This window comes from Dipteris shenzhenensis, chromosome 30 (assembly GCF_047967505.1).
Source record: "Dipteris shenzhenensis isolate YYH24624 ecotype China chromosome 30, Dip_SZ_1.0, whole genome shotgun sequence".
Lineage (NCBI taxonomy): Eukaryota > Viridiplantae > Streptophyta > Polypodiopsida > Gleicheniales > Dipteridaceae > Dipteris > Dipteris shenzhenensis.
In genome coordinates this window covers 42,995,225-43,022,163 of record NC_141625.1, presented here as the reverse complement: position 1 = coordinate 43,022,163, position 26,939 = coordinate 42,995,225, and the positions used below count along the sequence as shown (strand labels likewise).

The following is a 26,939-nucleotide window of genomic DNA, read 5'->3' as shown; positions in this document are numbered from 1 at the left end:
TCCTTTTTGGTTTTGCATTTGCAATCTTTGGATCTCGGCACAGTAGTTTGGTTTCCTTTTTGGTTTTGCATTTGCAATCTTTGGATCTTGTTGCTGTGCATTTTGTTGTTTGGAGTTCTTTTTAGGCTCTATAGGTTGTAAGCAGACACCTAGTCATTGAGGGTATGCTTGGTTGGTGCCAGAGGGACAGTATGCCTTGAGGCCTTTTGAGCACTATCTGGCACTTGCCTTTGATGCATTGCCTCTTTCAGAGGAGCACAATCAGTGTGGAATGCCATAGCCTTGCGTGGTAGTTAGATACTAGTGTGTGCACTTGGAAATTGGATGCAGGTTGAGGCCAAGCATCGGCTCTGACAGAGCAATTGCAAGAAGCATAGTACAAGGGTGACCCCTTGTTGTAAAAGGAGATTCCTTTTTCCAAAGAATTAAATAAATACCGAAAGGGGCGCCAAAGCATTTGGGGCCAGTGGGTGTCTCATATTTGATTTCATTGAGCGGGGGCATTCTAGCCTCCATCTGGTATTTCTGCAAGTTTATTTTCTAAGTGGTTTCATTGTAATTAAGCGACTAGAAGTTGTAGGATATGGCTGTAAATGAGCTAGTTATCAGTTTAGTTACGATACACTGCCCTTTAGATTTCTGAAGACCGGTTTCAAGTTCCCCGCTTTCCGCACTTTGGGATACTCTCAATGTATCCTTATACATGAATGGCTAGTAAATAAATTGCCCCTAGGCCCTTCCACCCCATAGCCCTTTTATTGTCTGTTCATGCAGAACCCTGATGAGTGTCTAGTCTTTTGCAACCCTCACTAGTAGCTCGACATACTTAGTCCTTGACCATTTAAATTGATCATAGAACCCATAACTAACAATAAATTTAACCACACGACATCCATATACATAAAATCAACCACTATGTACAACTTTGTACACATTTGGTTGAGAAAAAGTACTCATTGATCTCTCTAAGGACTCTTGTCAAATTAATCCATCCTAGATCATGCCACATTCAACTCGAATGTAACACTTACTGCCAAGGAGAAGGGATGGTTGGAATTTTTGCAAAGTTATGACTTTGATATTGAATATCAGAAGGGGAAGATAATATAGCAGCCATTGGGCATTATAATATGACAAAGATTTGTAAAGATTGACGCATGGTATACCGTATATGAGATGCAGAGACCTCTGAGATCTTCCAAGTGTGCATAATTACTTTGGTCCTCTCTAATCTTTAAAGCAGCTTGTGCTTGAAGAAATGCATAGGTCACCCATTGTTGGTCACATGGGTTTGAAGATGACTCATTATAGGGTTAAGAAAAGTTGGAAGGGCTTTGTGTACTTGCTAGAACAAATACCACCGTGAACTGTATGGATTGGATGATGGCTCATGTGATAAAGGAATCACAAATTCAAGCTAGTGTTTATGACGAGATCAAGCAAGTTTTGGGCAGTAGGACATTGGAAGAGGAGGATTTGGGCAAGATGCCGTATTTGGAAGCGATAGTGAAAGAGACACTACGTATGCATCCATGAGTGCACTTCACACTACCTCACACATTGATAGAGCCATGCAAGCTAGCAAAATAATATTATATTAATGAAAATTATAGTGAATTTCCATGTAGTATCAGTCTCCAGGGATGTAGAGATATCGGAAGAATATATGGAATACTCCGTCGTGATTTTTGAGCTAGGGGAAGTGGATATAACAAAAACGAAAAAAACGATGATGATAGATAGAGAATCACCATTAGAAGCTCACAAGTAGGCCAAGCAGAATAGAATGCGTCGGACCTAGACCTAGATTGGACGACAAGGCTACGTATGACAAGATGACCAAATGACCCTTGACCATATATGATATGACTAGGGAGGTACACTCTTGTTCTGCCATATTGAAGGCTGTGCAATAATAGATTGATGCCGAAGTCAAGGAGACCTCAAGTTGGTTGATGTGGTGAAGAGGGGTGCTTGTAAGGCCCTTCTGCGTCTCTTCTTGTGGCAGGTTTTACTTGGTGTTCTATTATTTGGACTCCTTTTGGCTCGTTGTCATATTGCCCCTGCCACTTGTTGACTATGTTTTTTGTCGCAGGAGTCTATGCCCCATCTCTTTTGGCATTGCCTTGAATCTTATGATATCTTGCCTCTGTTACGGCAAAGGCATCAGACTCGTTTTCCAAGTGCTTGCTTTGACAAGTGAATTTGGCTCTTCTTTCTTATTGGTGATCCCACCATGGCTAAGTATCAATTCTTTCTAGCATCCTTACGGCAATCATTTTATAATTGTCTACATGCGCACGATCTAGATTATCCTGCCTTCTTGTCATAAATGATATCTTCTCATGCTTGTAACTGGCTGTCCCTTGTAATATAATGACAAATGGATTTCAGAGAGAGAGAGAGAGAGAGAGAGAGAGAGATTATGATATGCTTTATTTGCAAACCTGCAATTCTTTTTACTTGGTTTCTGTTAAGGAGCAAAAAGGTGGTTGCAATTTTTAACATGGATTCTAAGTTATGCAGAATTCTCGAGTATGGTGTTTAAATTCTGCAAACAAATGGACACTTGGCATTGTACAGTCCACAAGTGATGCTGAATCAATCGTCAGCACTGCAGGTAGCCAGGTATGAAAGTAGGGTGGATGCTATGTCTTTATTGTTGATTTCATTGTCATGGTTGAATGCAGTCACCTAAGCTTGTGGAATGGTTAAATATAGTCACTTAAGGTTGTGGGATTATCAGTCTCAATCCATGGTTCAGGCTGGCGTTTCTCGTCAACTGCTGAAATTGCCATCCTCAAAGTTGTTACCAGCAAATCCTGATATCCTTGAAGGAGTGGATGATCTTATACAGCTTAGCTATCTAAATGAGCCTGCAGTTTTGCATAACCTCCGCTGTAGATATGGCCAAGACAAAATATATGTAAGATATCGAGTTCTTAAAAGTTTAACTGATTGCTTCAAGGGAGAGAGTTTGCATGGCAAAGTCATTTGTACTTCTTTTCAAAACAGCATCAGAACTTTTTGTGTACTTACGAGTTGTGTGGTTATTGGAAAATTTGTAGTGACTGGCATGGGCTTTATATTATTTTGCAGACAAGAGCTGGCCCGGTCTTGATTGCTATTAATCCTTTCAAGATGGTTCCCTTCTATACAAATAATTTACTTCAATCATATAGAAGAAAGACCAAGGATGCTCTTGGTCCACATGTCTATTTGACAGCTGAAAGTTCATTCGGAGCGATGATGCGAGGTGTGTGTTGAAATTTCAGATAGCTACAAAGATCTGGCTCTTCAGAGTGCAGTTCAGAAATAATGCAATTTGCTGTTTTGCTTGAATGGCACTCTGAAAAGGCAAACATTGCATATCCAATAGGTGTGCACTATCTCTAAAACAGATTTTCATTGGAACTTGGGCAGATGGAGTGAATCAGTCAATCATTATCAGGTAAGCAAATTTTTTGAATTCGACTCTGTTCATAAGACTCATAGTCTTTTATGTAATGCATGAGTATAGATGCTGCATGATGGCTGTGAAGTGACAATGCCGGAACTGTTGTAATTAAGTTTTCCATCACTTGTCTGCATTGAATTGCACATCTCGTCCTGCAGTATGTGGTCGTTGTCCAAGAATGGCTTTAAAGGTTCTTTTCAATATTTCTTTTCTTGAACGCTCCTTCCTCTGTCTCTTTTTCTTTGGCCTAGCTTACTGATTAATTCTGTCCTATGCTTGCTATTAAATGTCACCGCCAAAGTCTTATGAAAGATGTGATCCGATAAGGTTGCAGTGAAAGGTGACTATTTCTTTTGCAAAGGATTAAAAATTATATCTTGTCGTGAAATTTAAAATGTTTTCAGGTTTTGCCAATATTCAAAATTGAAACGAAGTGGTGAGTCACAAAATAAATGCCCCCCCCCTCTTTCAACTATGCTCCCCCCTCGTTTTCCTCCCATACTGTCTTTTTGAGGTGCCTCCTTTTGAATCTAACTCTGACTCTTGATTTCAGTGGTGAGAGTGGTGCAGGTAAGACAGAAACTGCCAAAATTGCAATGCAATACTTGGCTGCCATTGGGGGTGGTGGTGGTGTTGAGAATGAAATTTTACAAACAAATCCAATCCTGGAGGCTTTTGGAAATGCCAAAACTTTAAGGAATGATAACTCCAGCCGTTTTGTAAGTACTTCCAATACTGTGCTGCAATATTTTCACACATGCTTGGAATTTCAAATTCTGGGTAGATACTAGATGTAGAACTTGATGCTCTGGGTAGATACTAGATGTAGAACTTGATGCCTTGTCATCTAGTCAAACGATGAATGTAAGGTTTATTGGTCTATGCGGAGTTTTCTTACTCAGGATCATGCTTTTGCAGCTGTTTTCCTATAAGTATGTTGGGGGGCGTGGGGGGGTACGCGACATGTGCGCAAGGGGGGGGGGTGGGGAAGGAGGGCGAGGAAAACTTGGTAAGGCAATGCAGATGTTCCACCATTGTGGTAGAGTTTACGGGGGGGGGGTGTGGTTGGGGAAGGAGGGCGAGGAAAACTTGGTAAGGCAATGCAGATGTTCCACCATTGTGGTAGAGTTTATGGATTGTATGTAATGAATTTGGAGTTACAAGTAGAACTTGCATGTTGAGGATTCCTAAGAGAGATTATTCCTAGCCTTATGCAAGTACAAGCAGAGCTTTGCCGCTACTCTACCATGTATCGACATAGAAACAACCCTATCATGTTGGTTTTCAAATCTTTGAAGGCTTCAGCACATATCCTTGTTCACCTTTACTTTATGCATCTGATCTGCACCTAAAGCATAGCTATAATTAGCATATAATTCTTACCTTGGGGCCTGCATGCTACAGTTTCTGGTTTGAATCTTTGTGGATAGGTAAGCAGCACATGCCTTTTGTTCATGTTTAATGCTAAGCTCTGAAGTAAATCCAGAATTTAAATTAAATATAACATTGCCGTACAAGGACAAATGCATAGGCTTCTGTTTGTTTTTATAAAGCTGAAACGGAAATACAGTTGATTCTTGGATTGTTTGAAATGGTAAACAGCTAAGCAAAGCTTTGATATTGCAGGGGAAACTCATTGACATATACTTTGAGGACTTTGGGAAGATTTGTGGAGCAAAGATTCAGACCTGTAAGTTGCATGCCGGCATTTTCTTCTAGTCACAATGTGTTGGGATTTTCAAAATCATCATTTGGTCAATCGTTTTGAGTTACATATGTCTAGGTCATGCATGAGTATGGTTACGTCTTTTTTTTGTGAATTATTATCGTCTTGTATATTTTCTGACAATTTGTATTGGGTGTGTTTGGGTTGTTTGATATATTCTCATGGGAAGACTTGCTTGAGAAGGTAAGAATCGGGCAAGCAGCCACCTACAGCTTCTAGCATATCTACTCTGTTGATGTTTAAGGCTGCAAAATTAGTAGGATGCTGACCATTCAACACTATTGTGCTGTTGATGGCAGTCTCGAGTAGTCCAACAAGCGAAGGGTGAACGATCATATCACATATTCTATCAGTTGTGTGCAGGGGCTGATGATGTGTTGAGGGGTACTACATACTGCAATTTATATTTATATGGAAGCAATTAAAGATTCAGACTGAACTACAATCTCAGGAGAGATGTTGTTCTGCAGTATGAGATCTCTTTGCAGATGATTGTTCTATAACTAGCAATTACTGGCTGCAGAACGGATCAGTCTAAAGGATGCTAAAGACTATCGATATCTAAATCAGAGCAGCTGTCTGCACATTGATAATGTTGATGATGCTGCTAGATTTAACGCAATGCTGGTAAGGTTTTACAAGGTTTCATCAGACATACAAGAGTAGAGTGCTGTCATAAGAAACTCCTTTGTCGCTACTCATGCATAAGGCCTGAGGTTTGTGGGTGTCACATGCAGAATGCAATGGATGTGGTGCAAATCAGCAAAGCAGATCAGGACAGTGCCTTTGCTATGCTGGCAGCAGTTTTGTGGCTTGGAAACATCAGCTTTTCGATATGTGATAATGAGAATCATGTAGTTGTTGATGATAATGAGGGTCAGACCTGTTTTTCCCATTACAATTGTCAAGAATTGTCAGTGCTGTGTCTCTGCCTGTGAGAAATGTCAAGATAGAATTTTTGGGGATGGAAGCTTTTTGAGGGAACTCATTGATCTATTGCAGGCTTACTTGTATTCAAGAAGGAAATCAGGGGGAACTGATAAAATTGGGGAAAATACAGAAGATTCTATTTTTGTGCGTGCGTGCATGTGTGTGTGCCTGCCATGAGGGTGATATACATGCTTCTTGCATAGAGCTTTTCTTTCTATGTTTCTGATCTTTGGGATACTCTCCATTTTGGAGACTTCCCATCTTGTAAATTTATGAGAATATAAATACACTGCACTGGATTTTACTATTAAAAAAAAAGTGTGTGTGTTACTGGGCTGCCTCATGAGTTTTTCTATGAGGCTTTACTCTTAAATTTTTTCTTTGTACCTATTGGTGGGTTTTTACCTCTTTTTGGCGATTTCCACACAGAAATAAAAGATTTCACTATATTTAAAAAAAAAGTGTGTGTGTGTGTTACAATTTAGCACAGCCTGCTTTGGGATTGTGACTCTGTAATATAAAAGACAAATCTTTTCACCCCCAAAAAAAAGGTATGTTACAATGAAATTTTCTGAGCTTGTATTTGCTGATCTCTACTTTGGGGACAGCTTCTTATAATATAAATATACATGGATTTCACCAAAAAATTAAAAAAAAAGTGTGTGTGTGTGTGAGAGAGAGAGAGAGAGAGAGAGAGAGAGAGAGAGGTTAACGTCTTAGGGAGGCCTCATGGGCCTATGGGACAAAGTACATCAAGAGAAGGAACTCATACAAGTCTCTGCGAAGCGAAACAACTTGAGCTCAAAATTGAAAACTGAAACTCAAAACCCAAAACTTGTTGCCGTGGTGCCTCTCTAGTGGGCTGCAAAGATGTCCTGGATCTGCATCTAACGAGCTGTGTCCTGCGGTGGCGGAGGACGTTGTCTCCTCGACCTTTGTATCCGGTGGGCTATTTCAAGAGTGATGCCTCACCTCTTGCGGTCTCCTCTGAGTATAGTTGAAATAGACCTCACCTCTTGTGGTCTCCTCTGAGTATAGTTGAAATAGACCGGACCTCGGTCGTGTGTGGTCTCTACGTCCTTAGCTCGACAGCTTCGCGTCGTCTCTTAGCTGTACACACTGCTCTCATGTTAGCTAGCTGCTCCTCCACCATCCCACTATGTCCTAGAGCTGACTCAAATGCATATAAGTCCGTGATATGTTGCTGTGTTCGGTCTACCTCAGCCTCTGTGGCGCAGTCACCCCTTGCTGCTGTCTGATCCGTCACATTTCAATCAGATAGAGCCCAACACAGACCTGTTGGTCATGGAAGTAGATCAACCGTGAGAGTGGACCAAAGAGGTTTCCATTTGCTTAATGGCAATCCTCAGTACGTGAGCCTCCTCTATCCTCTAGGTACTAGGGTCTGATGACGAGTCCATCCTTCGATACTCTCAAGATTTGGTCGTGATAGAATTGGATCTTGGTGGGGACATGATCTCCATGAGTTCCTTGAACATCAAATGATCTTTATAAGTCCCCTTCTTCACAATAATGGAATTCTCCATTACCCTCTATACTATGTCTAGTGTAGGTCCAAAATCTCTATTACCCTATAATGGAATTCTCTATTACCCTCTGTAGTGGATTTTTCTATTACCCTCTCTGCTATGTCAAGCGTAGGTTCAAAATCCACTAATGTGGACATGAAATTCCAGTTGCCCTTTTAGGTCGTATGGCTTGAGAACTGAAGTGAAACAGATTACAGCAACTCTAAATCCTTTACGGAACCTAAATAGAACCTGAGGATCATTTGGAAAGTTGTAGTTGGACCTTGAGGATCATTTGGAAGTTGCAATTAGAATATCAACGAGCTCAATGTGCCATCAAAAATTTGTGATGCATGCTTACGTATGACTTGTTCAGCAACATGTGCATGCTAATCATTAGGCCATAAGTTCTCACTTGGGCATCAATAGAGGCACACTCTTCCTCATCCATGCTAGCTCCACCCTCAGCCTTTAGTTATTCCGGGCAACACCTTGACTTTTGTGAGGTAGTCTCTATCCTCATAGTGAATAGGTATATCGTGGGAAAAGGGATCCTGATTGCTTACTTCAAAGTTGTAAAACTGCGTTATGAGAGTGTAGACGATAGAGTTATCTGAACTTGATAAGTGACCTTCCAGCACGAGAAAGAATAAGTTAAGACAAATCTTCCTTCCCATCGTATTGCTTCTGGATCAAAAGGCCCCTTTTTGCAAAATTGTGACGACTTGCTAGGTGCTTAAGTTCACGAAACGGGACTATGAAATTTGTGGAGATCTAGGAGCGATAAGGGCTCACTCGAACCACAATGAAATAAGTCGATACGTGCCCCTATTAAGAAGAGATTTCACAATACAAAATTCCTTCAAAAGTGAGGAATGTTTTGCATGACAATAAGGTACATGGAGGCCTTTTTGGTGTGTGGGCTTTGTAGGGATGCACACACATTCAGTGTGTGTGTGTGAGAGAGAGAGAGAGTACCCCTTGAACCCATGTTCCACAACCAGCAGGCATGAGACAATTTTCATTAATAAACAAGCTGCAAGATCTAAGCTTAAGTCTTGTTTCTATTTTTGAGCAAGGAAAAGCACTAGAAATCTAGACTATGAACAAAAAAGACAATAATGAGTGATAAGCCAAGTACAAGTGTACAAAATGAAGTGCAATGAGGTTGTGATCAATGGCCTGTGGCCTGTAGCTGACCATGAGCATGAACCCACTCATGGCTTAACAACCTTCGTTTTTGGTGGGAAAAATGAACATTTGGTTGAACACAAAAGGTTTCAAACGTGCAACATGTTTAAAACGTTGCATATTCAATGAAACATATTTCATTGTGAGTATAACATTGGAAGAGAAATGAAACAGACTATAGCAACTGATTTACTAGAGTAATTGTATTTTTAGGTTGAGAATGCCAGTAAATGGGAAGAAAAATAAAAGAAGCTTGACTGATGCTAACAACTCAGACCCAACTCAGACCCAAGCATAATAGGAACGATTTGTTTGTGCTTTACATAAGAAGGACGAGTGAGGTGGTAACAATCCATTGAAAATAATAGATCAGGAACCCGGTGAATACTCTCGTGAGCCATGGTCCTCTAAAGGTATCAAAATGTTCGCTGTAGAGAAAACTCTGAGCTTTTTTGCCACATGAACTGTAAGATAGCAAAAAACAGAGTGAGCGCATCTGGTTCACTGATGTTTACAGTCTGTCCTGTTTCTGTCTTTCTGGGGTATTTGAGGGCGTACCAGAGTATGCTTTTGGTCATGTTCTGACATTGTTTGTATGTGAAACAGCTGTTTTACATGCTGCAAACTTACTGAAATGTAGCAAGCAGCACCTTATGAGTGCCCTTTCCACCCGTAAGATACGAGCAGGACATGAAAATATAGTGCAAAAGCTTACATATTCACAGGTATAGCCTGTATCTATCATGATGATTCCTCAAGGTCTCTATGCATGAGATGCTTATTGATTAAGGTTTGGTTTTTGGTCACCCTTTGAATCAATAACAATTGGATTCTTTTGTTTTGTGCGAGCTTCAGGCTCTCGATTCAAGAGATGCGTTGGCAAAGGCTATCTATGCTGGTTTATTTGATTGGCTGGTTGATCGGGTTAATAAGTCATTGGAAGCTGGAAAGCATCGCACTGGCAGATCAATTAGTATTTTGGACATCTATGGCTTTGAATCTTTTGTGGTGAGCATCAAGATAATGCTAGCTTTTTCTACCAGTGGGTTAAGGTTTTTTAAAATGCTAGCTTTTTCTATCAGTGTTTTAATGGTTATTCTGTTTTACACAGAAAAACAGCTTTGAACAGCTGTGCATTAACTATGCAAATGAGAGGCTTCAACAGTACTTCAATCGTCATCTCTTCAAGCTTGAGCAAGAGGTACCAGAAGAATAGAAAATTGCTCTTTCACCGTATGGGTATTATCTTTATTAAGATACAATGTAATAGGAAGGCTTTCTGTAGATGGGACATGGCAAATCCTTAAAAGACGTATATTGATAAGTTGATACTATGATAAATGTTCCCTCTCTTTTTATTTGTGGAACATGTATAATTTTTATGTTTTTCTTTGAACGAAATCTTTCCCACTTCATTTTGCGATATCTTTGCTTTCGATCTGACTTCATGTTCTTGTATTTTTCTTCGATGATTTGGCTTTGTAATTCATCTATTTTTTAGAATACCTGCTCTTTAAGGCAATTCTACATTCCAAAGGTTCTTGGTTTTAAAGGATTTGGTATATATAAGCAAAGCACAAAAGAAAAACTTCAGCTTAACTTGAAATGCCTGACTACCAATACCTGCATTCAGCGCAGTTCTCTCTCTCTCTCTCTCTCACACACACACACACACACACACACACACACACTTTTTTTTAAGTGAAATCTTTATATTTCTGTGTGGGAAACCTCAAAAGAGGTAAAAGCCCACCAATAAGTACAAGGAAAAAGTTTTTACAAGTAAAACCTTAAAGCAAAAGTCATGAGGTAGCCAAGTAAAAAGTGACATATCAAGCTAGAGGAGGATCAAACACGGCATCCTCCAGATTCAAATTGTTGCTCTGTAAAAACTGATGCAGTGATGAAACCACACCATCAATAAAAACAAGCTGTTTTTTGCCCTTGTGATTCTTCTTGATATAAGCTGGTATCCGAAATTTTTGAATTAGAGGGTCAAAAACCTGTTGTAACATGGGATGAAAAGATTCCAGTAAAAAAGGTACTTCTGCATCCCGGACAGAAGAAAACTCTGGCACAGGCATCAAAGGCAGAGAAGCGAAATCAACATCCGTATCTTCCGATGAAAAAGTTGTATCTGATAAAGCAGGGTTTAGCATTTGAGCTTCATTCTGAGGATCAATCTGAGTAAGAGCAGGGGCAGCATCCTGAGAGAGAGCATGCATATCATCCTGTAAATTGCCCTCTGCAAGGGGTACATCCATATCCTGAGTAGAAGGAAACTGATGGTGCTCAACGAGGGTGCAAGCGTGAGCTTCTTTAGCAAGGGGAAGATTTGCCTGTGATTTATCAACCTTCTTCTAATAGTGCGTCGGAGCAGTAGAGGGCTTCGCCAAAGAAGCCATAGCAGAAACCGGAGGAGAAGGGAGAGTAACCTTGACAGCTGAAGAAGGAGCAGGAGGAATGGGCCTGGATGTAGAAGGACAAGCACGGGCAAAATGATCAACCTGTCGGCACCGATAACATGCAGTGGGAAAAGATGCAAAATGGAGCCTGATGTGCATCGGATGGGCAAATCCCAAATCAAGATCCAGAGTAGATGGCACGGGTTGCGTCATATCCCACAAAATGCAAAGACGAACATCACGGGAGGCTTGCAAGAACTCCTGTCTTGGAACATGAAGAGGCCTTCCCAAAAAAGCTGCAAGAGTTGGAAGATGCTGAAGAAGAGGCACAAGCAACGCTTTGAGAGTAATCCAAACCGGACAGTGAGTCAGAAGGGTTGCAGAAGGATCGAAAAGTGGATCCCAGGGCATAACATAAGCGAAGAAACCAGCCCCAGGAACACTAGCATGATTGACAAGGCGCTCTACCACCTCAGTTGAAGAGCAGTGGGCATAGTAAATTCCTTTGCCCAAAAAGAAAGAGGAGGAAATACAATCCAGACCCACTGCAACATCAGCCCAATGACGGAGCTGAGCTGAAGATAAAACCCTGCCCATGAAATAGAGGCAGACTCCAAATTGTTGAGCCTGTCGAAGACCAGAGACCAAAAGGGCAGAATCCAAGGAACAAACAAGCGGGGAACTCGATGAAGGAACTTCTGTGATAGAGGCAGAGCACAATTGGCGAAGAAGATCCAGCTGTAGGGAAGAAGAAGGGCCATCGGAAACATCCAGCTTTGCCGATTTGATCAAAGGTGAGGCAGACAAACCACCATGCTTCCATCGAAGAAAAACACGATAAGGAGGAGCAGAGGCAGAAGGAGGCGCTGAGGCAGAGAAAACAAAAGAGGAGGAAGGAGGCTGCGCAGTTGCCCGTACAGCCTGTACGGTCGGCCGTACAGCAGGCACTTAAGGCCGTACGGGGAGTTGTAGGGAGCACGGGAACTGTACAGCGGGCTGTATGGTGGGTTGTACGGGGGGCAGCAGGCTGCACGAAAAGAGTACGAAAGGTCATCCAGCCGACGGCAGTTGTACGGAAGGTAAGGTAACTACTACACAACTGAAAATCTCAGTATAAGCCATATATACATCATGATCAATCAAATGAGTCTGAAAGCAATCATAAAACGATTGCCTCAAAGATCGTTTGAAAAAAACGGAAGATGGAAAAGTAGGATCACCAAAGACTCTATGATTTCTGTCCATCCATAGAGTCCAAAGCGCCCAGTAGCGCACCCAAACAAAAAATAAATCAAAACCCTGTCTAGCGGGATGAAGACTAAATAACCAAAAGAACTTGCCAAAAGTAACAGTAGGAAATATCGCTCGAAGCCCCTGACGAATGAGAGCGAGGAAATCACAAGTATGTGGACAGTGCCAAAAAATGTGAAGCACAGATTCAGCAGAATGTAGACATCTATGGCAAATAGCCGGGGAGATATGTCTATGCGAGAGTAACTGCCTAGATGGAAAAATGCCAAGTAGGACTCGCCAAAGGATAAGCTGTTGCCGAAGAGGGACTTTATAATGCCAAAGGAGATGCAGCCACTTTCTCCACCACTTTAGTGGGTGATTCATATGCCAAATAGAATTGGCTCTGTCAGAAACCCAAGGCGGAGGTAACAACACTTTATATAGAGGAAGGCACTGTGATTTGTGAGAGCTTCAAAGGACGGACTGAAGAAGATGAAGAATGGAGAGTCCAATCCTCAAGCCTATCCTGAAGTTCCAAATGAGGTACCGGCAAGAAAGGTTGAAGCATTTCTGAAATTTTATGCTATAAAGGACGATAATGAGCTCCCAAACCATACTTGCTAGCAGTTGCACTAGCAGCTGCAGAAAAAGATAAAAGAGTGCCATCATCTTGTAGTACATCCACCACTGTAAAATCATCATTTTGTTGCAGAGCTACACTATACCAGCGATCCAGACGTGCCTGATAAGAAGAAAGGGCATTATGTTGGAAAGTGTATCCAGGTCATAGTTACGCTGAAACGTTGAAACGGCGCAATTTAGGCCGGAAACGGCGTTTCTCTCGTGCCCGATCCCCCGAAACGCGAAACGCGGCCGAAACGCAAAACACGGCTCGAAACGACGTGCAGAAACGTCAAAACGGCATTTTAGAGACGAAACGTGCCGTTTTCGGTGCCGTTTCAGGCGTGACCTAAAAACAGGGACATAACAAAAAAAAAACGCCACACGTGCTTCTCTTCATCGCGTTTTTCTGCTCGCCTGCCTGCTGCTCTCCCCCACGATTTCTTTTCCCGCCTGGTTCTCTCCTAGCCCTACGAGTGGCTGCTCTTTTGGACACCGGCTTTGGTGAGCAGATTTCCTTTCACTATGCTTCTCTTGCCACAAACATCTTGGTGTTTTTTGGCTGCAACCATTGATTCTTGGCTTTTCCCTTTGAAATTTGATCTATTGCAACTTGTACAAGTGTTCTTTTTGCTCATGGATATGGCTTCACAAAGCGTTGTCCCTCAGCAAGAGAAGGAGTTCACCCAATCAGATTATTGGTGGAGCCAAGTTGATTTGGTAGGCAAGTATGACTCCAAGAAAGGAGGAGCTCGCAAGTTTAGATGCAGATGGTGTGGATTGGAGCGAGGAGGGAACCGTGATAGGGTCAAATGTCATCTTCTTGGCATTAAGGATGGGGGGATTGGGCTATGCTCCGTAATCTCACCAAGAGAAAGAAAGGCTGCAAAGAGAGGCTGAAGTATTGCCAACTACAAAAAGGGCAAAGACAGTGGCTTCCACTGGTGTAGGAGCTTCTTCAAGTGCTCATGCAGCACGTGTTCCGCAGGCCACTGCATTTCGGAGTCCTCTTCCCTCTGCCACTACGGCTTCTTCTTCAGCGAGTGCACATGGAGCTCGTGCTGATATTCCTGCTACATCTCGGTCTACTTCACATAGGCAGGGCAGTCTTTACACATCATGGCATCCGCAAAGGAAGGCACAAGTAGATACAGCTGTGGCCCGATTTTTTTACTCCAATGGGATTAGCTTCAATGTTGCTAGATCACCCTACTTCAAAGAGATGGTGTCAAAAATCAAAACATTTGGATCCACATATACCCCTCCCACATTTGATGCTTTGAGGGGCAAGCTTCTAGAGGATGAGGTGGTGGCAGTTAAGCAAGCTATTGAACCTGTGAAAGAGAAATGGGTAAAGTATGGGGTAAGTTTGGTTGCAGATGGATGGAGTGATGTGCGAAGTCACTCACTAGAGGGTATCCTTGCATATTGTAGGGGATCTGCACTCTACATACACTCCATAGAGTGTGGAGTGCAACAAAAAACAGCACCTATATTGATGCAAATGTGGGCAGATGCAGTGGAATATGTGGGGCCGTCTAATGTTTTGCAACTTGTTTTAGATGGGGAAAATACCAATAAGGCAGCAGGTGCATTATTGGAGCAAAAGTATCCTCATATCTAGTGGAGTGCTTGTGTAGCACATTGCTTGAATAATTTATTGAAAGACATTGGCAAATTGGATTGGGTCAAGATTATTGACAATGGAAAAGAGGTGGTTAACTTCATCACACGACATAATTTTTCTCTTGCTTTGTACCGTAAATTTGCCAACAAGGAGCTTTTGAAGTATGCAGAGACAAGATTTGCATACAACTTTTTGATGCTTCGCAGGCTCCTTGAAATGAGACCTGCACTGAAACAAGTTGTGGCAAGCCCAGAGTGGGATGCATGGCCCACTTCTAGGCAGGCTCTTGGAATTTATTGTTATGACTTGTGCATAGGCAGTGATGAATTTTGGGCTGATGCATCTCACATTGTTGATCTATGTGTGCCTATTGTGAAGCTGCTTAACCGAGTTGATGGAGATATGCCTTTTCTTGGTAAGGTGTATGAGGGGATGGATCGGATGATTGAGAATATCAGAGAAATAGAAAAGGATCCCCAAAGGTTGAGAGAATTGGAAGAGTTGGCTGTGAGCAGATGGAATCAATATTACTCTCCCATGCATGCAGCTGCCTTTGTGTTGGACCCGGAGTTTCAACACAAGGCAAGTGCACAACAGAGTGATGCAGAGGTTGTTCGTGGTTGGAACCTCACTCTTCAAAAGATGGTCCCAACTCCTGATGGACGGCGGAGGATAAAAGACCAGCTTGCCAATTATCGCAATAAGGAAGGCATGTATGGATGGCCAGATGCACAGCATGATAGGTAATATTAACTCATTTTAATTTTCAGATTTTAGGAACTTGTAATTTGTTATTTAATACAAAATTAGAAATCTGAAATTTATGAGTTTTGGAATTTCAGATTTCGAGTTGGGGCTGTTACATGGTGGGAGGATTATGCCCGAGTTGCAAAAGCTTGCCATCCGCATTCTAAGCCAAGCTTGCACCTCCTCTTCTTGTGAGCGTTTGTGGAGTAGCTTTGGCCATATCCACACAAAGAAGAGAAATTGTCTGCGAACGCAATGGGCCAATGATCTTGTCTTTGTTAATGCAAACTTGCATTTGCTTAACAAGATGAGACACGAGTATACGCATGACAAATATATTGGATTTCATAGCCTAGATGATGCCCACTCACCTGATGATGATGATTTGTTAGTAGAGGAGAATGATGATGAGGAGGAGGAGGAGGCAGAGGTTGAGTCTCAGGATGAGGATGTGCTTATTATTTGATCATATCATCCTCAGTGTAGCCTTTTTTGGGTTTCAGCTTTCTTTTTGTTACTATGTAGTATGACATTTAAGCTTTGAAAGCTGAATTACCATTTATTAATCATGATTGGTTTCTTAAATATCATGAATCATGAATCATTTTTCCATTTTGTAACTTGTTATAGGATTTATAAATTACCCCACCTTGCGTAATTGAAATTTGCATTGTGTGATTGGTTGAACAATGAAACTTGAATCTTCAAAGTTACAATCAATATTAATGGTACGAGTTAGAGCTATAGCTTATTGTGCACTTTTTTTGAAGGTAGAGCACTCTAAATGTGTGTATGCATTACTCTAAACCCCCTTGATGACGTGGCGTTTTCCCGTTTCACTCCCTCTCAAAAATCCGGAAACGTTTCCGTTTCTGTTTCTGTTTCTGTTTCCGTTTCCTGTTTCCGTTTCCCATAACTATGATCCAGGTGACAAAGGCTACAATTCCTTCCAAAGATCAACCAAATCAAGATGAATCAATAATTGAGACCATGCATGCCTTTCAGAGGTTAACATATGAGCATTTCCTGATGGTATTGTCACCCTGATGCGGAGCATTATTGAAATCCCCACATATAAAGGCATGAGATCTCCATGGATAACGGTGCATGGCATCCCAAATTACACTTCTATCCCGAGAAGATTGAGGCGCATATATAAAAGCAAATTCAAACACCTCGCCTTGAATGATGCATTGAAGAATAATCCATCTGCCTTGATTGTCATTTAAGGCAATAACTGGCTGATGCTCATGCTTAAAATTAGAATGACTACACTTGAGAAAGAGTGTTCCCCATAACAGAAAATATCATAGCCACAGCATAGACATGTTGGTTGTGTTCTTGTAGTGCCACTATATCAGGCTGAAATCGATTGATATACAGCCACACAGATTTCCATTTCCTATTGTCACACATTCCCTGAACATTTAGTGTAAAGCATTTGATATGAGCAGCCATAATTATAGATATTTATAGGAGAAAAACAGCTATGTACAACAGCAAACTTCAGGATGTCAACCTTGTATTTCTACCTTAGGGTCAGGGCCTCTTCCCTGAGAAGAAACATCCGCCTGAGGAGTAGACAGCAATGCACAACCTCTTCTTCAAGGAAGAGACTTCTGCTAGTTGTCACAGCAGCCCATGTGATTCCAATTCCAGAGTTGACCTCTAGAGAGTTTCCACTAGAAGATGCACCATTCCAAGTGCGAGGGGGTGGAGGTCGTCGAACAGAAATAACTCTTCTTGGACTTTGCCATCCATCAATTTGAGTTTTTGGTCCTTTTGCTGAAGGTTGAATAACAGGAAGCGAAGGGGAAGAAGCACTTCCATTTGCAACAACTGGGGCTTTGTCTTTATCTTGATTCACTCAAAACTGTCTATTACCTTTATTTTTATTCCCAATAGAGGCAGAAGCATCCTTATTAGGCATCTGAGCAGGCAAAGTAGCAGGAGGCATTTTATGCTGGCTCATTGGACATTGTGAAGCCATGTGCCCAAATTTTTTACATTCAAAGCAAGCCCCTGCAAATAATCCCCATTTCAATTTATAAAATGCACTGCCCATGTCAACATTGTTCACCGTGATTGAATAAGACTCCGGTGTGAGATTATCAGTATCCCAGAGAATGCAAAATCGATTAGAGTTGCCGTTAGGCCGCGTTGGGCAAACATCTTTGCCTAAAGTTGCTGCAATTTTAGGCAAGAGTGAAGCCATGCATTACGGGAAGTCTACAACTTCAACCCAGACCGGACATCGATGTCAAATCAGAGCCTGATAATCCCTTGTGGGGAACCATGGCAAAACATGCACCATTTGCTGCCCAAAAAAAAAGTGGCGAATGTTCCAAAAGCATTTGCCTGTGAATCTCATCTACCATGATGACCTCAAAAAAGCCTCTGGCTGCATAGTGTACCTTACGAACAAACGAACCAGCCAGTGTGCGGGTTAACCAGTTGCCTACCTCTGCAACAGGTGGCATCCGACCTGGGAAAAATAAAATGACTGCATTTTTGCATATTCTCTAACTGGATCCACAATTTCATTCACTTCAACCATGAGACCGACCGATGGAACAGAGTCTTTCCACTCTTTCCTTGTGTCTACAAATCCTTCGTGCATGACATCATAAACTAGTTGTGCTTCAACAGAATCATGCACAGGGTCATGCTGACTCTCAGCCTGCTTTTGCTTTTTGCATTGAATCGATCTATCCTTTTGAAATGTTTTTTTATAAGAGTATTGAGCCATGTCTTTGGAAGAAGATGGAACCAAAAAAGGAGGGTACCTGTAAAGTGATAAAAGAGAAAACAGTCCCAAAAAAAATGGCCCACCAAGAAAAAAGAAATAGTGTATTTGCAAGGAGAAGAAGAGGAAAGAGATATTTAGGGATTTAGAGAAAAGAAAATACAAGTTCTGAAGAAGGAAAAGAGCAAAAACCAGAAAAAGATCCAAGATGAACGATAGATCAGAGGCAAAAGAGAAGTTCTGGCGATGGAAATAGTGCACAAGACCCATAAACCAAAGATGAGAGAAAGGGGGAAGAGAAAACCCCTCAAACCAGCGTGTAGAAGTAGCCCGTGAGCAAACCCTATACAGACAGCAACCTAGAAGCGGAGAAGGAGCCGGCAACAGCAGCTTGAACAAGGCCGAACAGTCCGTACAATTTCGTACACCTGTACGAAATTGTACGGAAGTCTGGCGGGACTGTACGGCAGGGATTTACAGCCTCAGACAGCTGTTTATGAACACGGAGTTGGCGTAGTTAGCTGAAGCATGCAGGCTTATCTGAAGAGGCTAAGGGGCTGATGGGAGGGCTGGAGCAAGGGCTGCAGGTCCTCTCTCTCTCACTCACACACATCCCATAATACAACTAGTTGTTCTGCTCACGTCGTGTCACGTCAACTCCCCATGTCTCTGCTGTTGGTCTGCTCACGTCGTGTCTTACCTACACACACACACACACAGACACATTTACATTCGCATTACCTGCTTGGGTCTTTTGAGAGATTTTGAGATTTTGGGATTATAAGCTTAGCTTAGCACTCAGGAAGGTCTTAGCGAGCCATTTGCTTCAGCCTACTGCGGCTTGTACAAGCTATTCTACTGATTGTACTTTGTCTCATAGGCCGGCGAGGCCTCCTGGAGACATTAATATCTCTCTGTCTCTCTCTCTCTCTCTCTCACACACACACACACACACACACATGGTGTTCCAAGACTTCTTTTATATGTGTGTGTGTGTGAGCTTCATTTCTCGGATGGTTCAATCTTTTCTACTAGTGCTGCAGTTAGAGCTCTCTTAATGTCCTACGGATTGGGCACTACATTGCCAGGACTTGAGCACTCGTCCTTTGCCATTGGCTAATATAACAGTGGCCAGTTTGTATAAAGTTTTGATGCCTCCAACTTTGGATTTCATATCGGGGAAATCAGATTTGGTCTATGAATTGTCATGCCAAGTGGTGGCGCAAAAGATTGCCACTGCTTTGGAGCTGTAAATCGCCTCTTCGCCAATAGGTGTTGGCGGTTGATGTTAGGGGTTATTCCATTTGGTCAACTATTAGCCTGATGACATATTTCTCTTGCTATTTGTCACAGATGTTTGTCTCCTATGGAATCCATCTCTTTTGGCACTGCCCTATCACTTGTGACTTTTTGCTTCTTTTACAGCAGTGTCTCTGAGCCAGATTCCCTACTGCTTCCTTTGGCAAGATTTTTTGGATATTTGGCATCTATCCACCGAGGCCGGACTTTCATCTTTTCTTCACATGGGCCTCTGGACTCTATGGAAGGAAAGAAATCATGGTGTCTTTGGAGACTTCACTTTTTCCAAGGTTTCCTATTTTCGGATGTCACTAAGCAATCTTTTTATGGTTGCCTTAGTGCTCGTCAGATAGATTCCTCTATCTACTTGTGTTGTATTGAAATTTTCTGATGTTTTGCAATGACAAGTTCTCTTCGAGAACTGCTTCTTGTATTATAAACAAATATGGATCCCACAAAAAAAAAGTGTGTGAGCTTCATCTTTCTGGCTTTGCCTTGCGATCCTTGTGATGCATGACTTTCTACTTTTTTTTTGCAGCGTCTCCGAGCCCGGTTTCTACTGCTTGCTTTCAGTTTCACTACGTTTGGATGTCGCTTAGGCAGTCTTTCTAGGATTGCCTCTTTGTTCGTCGGATAGATTACTCTGTTACTTGTCTTATAATGAAATCTTCTGATATTGTAATTGCACGTCTCCTCTTTGGAAATTGCTTTTTGTAATATAATCATACATGGATTTCACCAAAAGAAAAAGTGTGTGTGTGTGTGTGGGTGATCCCATTGGTTGGCATATTTCTCTGCCACATGAAAGACTATGGGTTTTGCAGAAGCTATTTCATGAGATAAATTATTGGAAGCTCTCCACTACACGTTCGTCTTCAAATAGTGTAGTCCCTTATAGTGGCCTATGTGTAATTTCATTTGCCATTTCTTCCTTGGTCTTTTGCAGACATTGTGAAATTCATATCTAGGGCAATGTAATGCTTGTGGCGCACTAAACCGGATTGCAAGGCGGTCCGCCTTCTAAAGTACAGCTATGTATGCTCACCCAAGATGCATGGGGGTTTAAATATTTTGAATAGTCACACTCATGTGATAGCTCACAAGGCTACTCTTTTGCTTACCTTTCTTGAGCAGCGTGAGCCATGGGCACTTATGCTCTCTTGTATGTTCGCGTCGCTTCGTTCTGATGCATTTGGACATTGGATTCCTACTCTATCTGATGTTATCTTTGGGTATCTACATGGTACCATTCCTGGTTGTCCATTTTCTACTCTCTTGCTTAGAGATTGGCAGCTTCTGTTAGAAGATCTGCATTGGTCAGGTCGTCCCCCAGATTCTAGAAATACACTCCGTTTGTAGAGTATTCATTGGAGCTGGGTTTTTGATCCATCGTTGACTGGGTATCTCCACAGTGGATGATGTGGTGGATGACAGGGTTTTTTTTTCCACAGGCCAGAAGACAATTTTCTTTGGGTATGCATCACAGGCCTATCTGGCGTATTCTCACTACCATGCCGCTTCCTTTTGAGCTAGTTTCCTGTTTGTTTACAGATCTTCTCCTATGCATTGGAGATTTGATAGAGGCATTCCGGGTTATTCTACTTTCTCTTGTGTGGATCTCACTACCAAGAAAGCTTATCATCTTCTTCTACCACAGCCATGGATTCAAGAGCATGGCCTTTCTATCTGGCATTTAGACAAACCACTCACTTACCACTCACTTGGTGGAAGGTTTGTCTTGGCCGTATTTGGAAGAGTAAGCTCCCGCTTAGACAAAGGCTTTTCTAATGGCGGTGTTTGGTTGGTGCTTTTCTAGTGGCTCCTTTCTTGGCTGCTAGGCACATTACTTCTCCACCTTGTCCATCTTGTTTGCCTCCAGGAGAGACAGTCCTTCATCTGCTCTGGACTTGCCCAGTTGCCCGTGATTTTCTTCCCAGATTGGGGACTATTCTTCGTGCCGGGTTTCCTAGCATTGCTTTTGGTAAGCAGTTTTGGTTGTTGGGGAGATTTACCACTACCCAAACTACATTCAATTTTTCTGTTGGTGTCGTTATTGGGCTCTACAGTCTTTATATCATGCCCATAACTCTCAGCTCTATGGATAATCCGCTATGGATGTTTATCATTTCTTCCGTTCCTCCTTCCTTCTCTCCCTGCAGGATGCACATTTCATGGGAGATCTTTTGCGGCCCAGCTAGAAGTATTCTTTCACTATTTCTAGTTTTCTTGTACAAGCTGTTCTTTGCTGGACCAGCTACTATATGCTTTCTTTTGAGGTTTTTTTAGCATATGAGTAGTGGTTGTCTCACTTTGAGACAACTATGATTGTAAATTTCTCTTAATGAAAGGTTCTTTTTCCCCCCCCAAAAAAAAGTGTGTGTGTGTGTGTGTGTGTGTGAAATCAAAGGTTGTGCCTTTGCATGCTAAGCATTCCTCTATATGGCCTGAGGAGATTTTGTTGCCGAATCAGATTGCTCGTCATCTTGGTTATTCTCTGGGATGGATGGTTATTTGTCGCCAACAAATCGATTGCTTGCTTGCAGAGCTTGAGAAGCTGGAATATTTACTTGGTTGCTATATGTTCGACTTCGTATTGTACAAACCATTTTGTTGCCTACATACAATTCTTCTCACCTTTGGTAAGAAAGATATTGCATCTTTCATGTCTTCTCTTATGGATGCTTTTGGTGTTCGAAGCATGGCCGTAAGAGTTAGATTACTATCTATGGAGCACCTGTGCTCGCCAAAGATGCACGGTGTGAATATTTGGAATATTCACATACATATCTAGGCACATACAGAGAAGATGATGCTGGAATTTTTGCAGGATGACCAGCCTTGGGCTGCTATGATGCGCCACTTTTCACAGTTGACCACTCATGCTTTTGGACACTGGCTCCCCACCCAATGGGATATGCTTTTGGGATATATGGATGGCAGAGTTAAGGGATACCTTTTTGCGGCTAAAATGTTTCTTGATTGGAAAGAAATTCTTTCTCATCTCAAATGGCATGGCTGTAACTCTCTTGATGGAAATTCTTTGCATGTTGAGATTTTGCATTGGTTAAAGGTGTTTAATCGTCCCCTTGCCTTGCAAGAGCCCAGACACTCTTATTTCATCTCATCCAAAAGGATTCAATCGGTGGGTGATGTGTTTCATATAGATGGTACTTTATTGTTTTTCCCATGAGCAATCAGGCAACATGGTTTAGGGATCTGCACTATTGGCCCCTTTGGCATTATATTTCTCAAATGCTTCAATGTTTCTTACTGGTGCCAAAGTTAGAGCTTACTTATAGCCTTGTGCATTGGTCTCTACATCTGAAGGTTCAAGCACTCGTCCACTACTATTGGCTAGTTTTTATAAGGTTTTGTTGCCTACGCCTTGGATTTCAGATTGGGCGAATCAGATTTGGCGGGTGATGCTTGGAGTTATTTGGTTTGGACAAGTCTTGGGACGTAAACATATTGCTCTTTCTATTTGTCACAATGTTTGGCTCCAAGGGAATCCTTGCTTCATCTTTTCTAGCGTTGCCCTTCGAGTCGTGATTTTCTCCTTTTCTTACAGCAGCGTCTCCGAGGTTGGTTTTCAAATGCTTGCTTTGGCAAGATTTTTTGGCTTTTCGGGATCTATCCACGGAGGCTAGAGTTTAATCTTTTTTCCACTTGGGGATTCGGTATTGGGGACTCCAGACTTTGCGGAAAGACAGATATCATAGAGTCTTTGGAGATTCAACCTTTTCTAAGATTCACTACTTCCGGATGTCAGTCAGGCAATCTTCCTATGATTGTGTGTGTGTTCGACAGATAGATTCCAATGTTTACTCGTCTTATATTGAGATCTTTTGTTGCTGTAATTGCATGTTTTCTCTTTGGGAACTGCCTTTTGTGATATAAAACTACATGGATTTCACCCAAAAAGAAACATGTGTGTGTGCACGCACACGCGCCAAGAAAGAGCTCAGTGGCACTGCTCCAACCAAACCACTGGCCGTGTTCTTTCATTGTTTCTAGGTTTGTTGTAATAGGTGTTCTTCAGTGGAGCAGCTATGATGGTTTATTTCACATTTTTCTAGTTTATGACTAGTAGTGGTCTCACTTTCGGACAGCTATGATCTAGACCAACCGTTGATCGAAGAAAAGAAGAACAAGCTTCCCCACTTGCTCTCTTGCACGAGAGATGGTCTTGCATTTGTTTTAGACGTGTCCTTTTGCATTTCTTTCTCTGATTGATGATAGGGCTTCGAGTTCGCTTTCCACCCAGTTCCTTTGGACAAGCAGTTTTGGGTGCTTGGAAGATACACTTCTATTCCGGAGTTTGATCACTTCTTCTCCTATTGTCAATATTGGGTGCTCTGGTGATTGTGTCGTCTTCGTATCATTCGACTTTATGAGCACTATTTAGTGGATGTCTTTCCATACTTCTGTGCTTCTTTGTTTCGGTCTCTACAAGATGCTTAGTGTGAAATTTCTTCTGCGAAAAAAGTAGGATAGGGAGGGTGTTTGTGCCTTAGCCCCTAGGTCCCCTATCAGGAAACGTTAATGTAGAGTTTCTATTCTATCCTAGTACCTCCTAGATAGCCCGAGTGCCCAAGCTGGGCATTTGCAAAGGATTACTATCATAGTTCATAGAAATGTTTCAATCTTAGAAATGTGAAATGTTTAAAAAAAAACTGGGGGTGTTTCAAATTTTCAGTTTGTATATTTGTGTCTTAATAAATGCAAATTTTATGCCGTGCATACATATAGTATGCTGAAACTATGCAAACTAAGCTAAAAAATCACAAAATGCCTTCATACGATGCCTATAGTGCCCAATGAATTTGGAAGTACTCTAGTCTATAGGTTGTTACTAGTTAGTTGCTCGTTGGGAAGAGACTAAAATGAAAACGTTTAGACTTCACAAGCAGTTGTAGCTTGAATGAAGAGATTTTGGGCTACCTTTTGATTAGCCGCTTTAGTGCTAGCCTTGGTCATGGCTGAGTTTGCCCTTCACCTCCGGAGTGCCGACAGAAACTCAGTACGAAGACTTTGTATAAATGGATGCTCAAGTATGTGTGGGTGTGTGGATTTGTATGTGTGAGAGCATATTTTTATACGATGGTCTACACCCACTGTTGGGTGCTGAGGACGTCAGTGGGGATGTCATAGTAGCTAGTCCCTGCTATGCATGATGGAGTTTATGGTTTTCAACCTTATGAGTGACTATCATGAGATTGAAACTGCACTATGTTGTGTTTTTAGAGGATGAGTTTGGGAATGTTCCTGGATTCATCTAGGTATATGTTACTAGTTAGTTGTTACAGAAGAGTGGATATAATTTAAATTAGACTGGAGATAATTTAAATTAGAGTGTGAACTTTGAGCTTTAAAATTTAGTAATATCGAGACTAGAATCTAGATTACAAAGTTTAAATTTCAAACTTTTAACTAAGTCTACTGAAATATTAATATTTTTGATTTAGGTTAGTACATGTAAAGGTTCTCCACGTTTCATTGGTAGTGAAACGTTTCGAAATGTGTTGCAAGTTTCGAAATGTTTCGTTACCAATGAAACGCGTTTCATTGTGACTATGATTACTATCAGCACAAGCATTGTGTACATGAACTTTCTCATTTTTCAATTCCATAGATGTGCTTTCCTGCATTTGTTTTGGAAGGTATATGAAGCTTTCAAACCTCCTAGAATCTTCCTTTCCATGCATGCATATTCCATTTGTAGTCGTCTATGAAATCCGGTCCTACATATGTTGATTGTTTCCAGGGGCTCCCCTTCAAAGGTCACATCCGCCTCTTTATTACAAGTCCCGATCACCATTACCTTTGTCTTATCTGTATTGATTTGCATTCTTAAGTGTTTGCAGAACTCTATCAGTGGATCAAATGTGCTTGCAAGATTTCCTTGTTTTTTGCGAAGAATACCGTATCATCTGTGTAAATAAGCATGAACAAAGCATACCCGGCAATCCGAACACACTCCTTGCCATGTATTCTCATCCATTCGTCCAAATCATCAATAAAGAGACCTAAAAGGGTTGGTGAGATGGTCATTACAGCTTTCCCCATGGAGCATGATCTATCCGCTAGCGGCTGTGCTAACTCTACTAGAACCCTTTGATGGAGTTTGTACGTGGCTTCTCCGAGTTCCTAAGGGACTTTAAGCTTCTCCGGTCTTTCCAATAGCTTCTTACGCTGTATTGAAGGCTTCAAAGCAACAATAGTCAGCCTCTTTCTTATGTTTGGCTCCTTCAGTTGCGGCGCTCATGGCAACCAGATGGTCAAGCGTCGGATGTTTGGGATGAAACCTTGCTTGGGATGGTGCCCTTACTCCTTGTTCCTCCGCCCATTCGCTGATGTTTTGTTCAAGAATAGTACCATACAGCTTTGCCATTAGGCTGCTCACCATGGTTCTCCGATAATTCTTTGCCATCTTGTTATTTCCCCCCTTATAGAGCGGTACAATCCTACTAAGCTGCCAATATGATGGACAACCTTCCTCTAGTGCCATATTTCTAACCCTGGTAAGCATTTTCTTTGTCTTTTCACCTCCCCATGTCAGCATCTCTGCTACCAAACCTTTTGTGTTTGGAACTTTCCGATTGGCTGTTTTTTTCAAGCCTTTTCCCATGTCTTCCTCGGTTATGATTCCATTTGTTGCTTTGATAGTTTATTTCTGGCTGATCTTCTCTTCTCCATCCCTTTCATAAAGGCTTTTGACATACCTTATCATGTCTTCCCATTGTGCCTTCCTTTCTTGGGGTTTGTTACCATGAAATTTCTTGGAAATTTTTTGGGGAATTTGTTTCAGCTCCTCATAGCTCTCAAGCTCCTAGCTTTTAATTTTTTTTTAAAATTGCTCCTTACGACCTGCTTATATGTTCGAGCTTTGTCTTCTTTCTGTGTTATGTTGGTTGTTTTCCTTGCTCTATGTGCCTCTTTTCAATCCTGGTCATACCTATGATTACATGGCATTTCCTTACTTCTCTTCTTGCTTCTACTGAAACATTTTTGGGCTGTTGACAGCAGTATATCTGTTATGTATTTGCTCAATTCGTGATACTTAGAAGGCATTTCCCCTTGTGCCATTTCCCCCTTTGTCTCCCTTTCATAGATGTGATTTTTTTCATAGTCCATTCTTAACCTGGGATGTGTGATAATTTTCTGTATTTTCCCAGCTTTACTTGTCCCCATTATGCGTATAGATGGTGCTCTGTGGTCAAACTCAAGAGACTCCTCTTCAATCTTGATATAATCAATCGTGTGCTTTGCATGTGAATTTGTGCACATAATCAAGTACACTACCCCTTGAGCTGTCTTGTATGTGTATCCTCCCGTGCTTTGAAAAGTTGTTGTGCCATTGCATATTGCAGCCCGAAGTGTCCTCCTATGTGTGTTTTTGCATTCCATATTGATGTTCTTAAGAAACCT

The 26,939-nt window shown here is 41.7% G+C and overlaps 2 protein-coding genes across 2 annotated transcripts in view; both read left to right on the top strand.

Moving 5' to 3' along the window:
- LOC147882166 (myosin-1-like) overlaps positions 1–26,939 on the top strand; it is a 61,689-nt gene that overhangs the window by 28,353 nt on the left and 6,397 nt on the right. The window contains exons 2-14 of the mRNA XM_087401735.1: positions 2,527–2,628; positions 2,747–2,926; positions 3,100–3,256; positions 3,424–3,451; positions 4,011–4,176; positions 5,084–5,147; positions 5,353–5,366; positions 5,483–5,567; positions 5,707–5,810; positions 5,921–6,059; positions 9,440–9,558; positions 9,689–9,841; positions 9,945–10,034. Coding sequence (XP_087257861.1) covers positions 2,527–2,628; positions 2,747–2,926; positions 3,100–3,256; positions 3,424–3,451; positions 4,011–4,176; positions 5,084–5,147; positions 5,353–5,366; positions 5,483–5,567; positions 5,707–5,810; positions 5,921–6,059; positions 9,440–9,558; positions 9,689–9,841; positions 9,945–10,034 — 1,401 coding nt within the window. The remainder of the gene's footprint in view (positions 1–2,526; positions 2,629–2,746; positions 2,927–3,099; positions 3,257–3,423; positions 3,452–4,010; positions 4,177–5,083; positions 5,148–5,352; positions 5,367–5,482; positions 5,568–5,706; positions 5,811–5,920; positions 6,060–9,439; positions 9,559–9,688; positions 9,842–9,944; positions 10,035–26,939) is intronic.
- Positions 13,735–15,661, top strand: LOC147882167 (uncharacterized). The gene is made up of 3 exons (XM_087401205.1): positions 13,735–13,812; positions 14,786–15,462; positions 15,562–15,661. The coding sequence occupies exons 1-3, from the start codon at positions 13,735–13,737 to the stop codon at positions 15,659–15,661; spliced, it is 855 nt and encodes a 284-aa protein (XP_087257331.1).

Coding starts and splice junctions, on each gene's coding strand:
- LOC147882167 (XM_087401205.1), top strand. CDS start 13,735: ATGGCTTCACAAAGCGTTGTCCCTCAGCAAGAGAAGGAGTTCACCCAA. Junction 13,813..14,785: donor GGTGGAGCCAAGTTGATTTG/GTAGGCAAGTAT, acceptor GATTGGGTCAAG/ATTATTGACAATGGAAAAGA. Junction 15,463..15,561: donor CCAGATGCACAGCATGATAG/GTAATATTAACT, acceptor TTGGAATTTCAG/ATTTCGAGTTGGGGCTGTTA.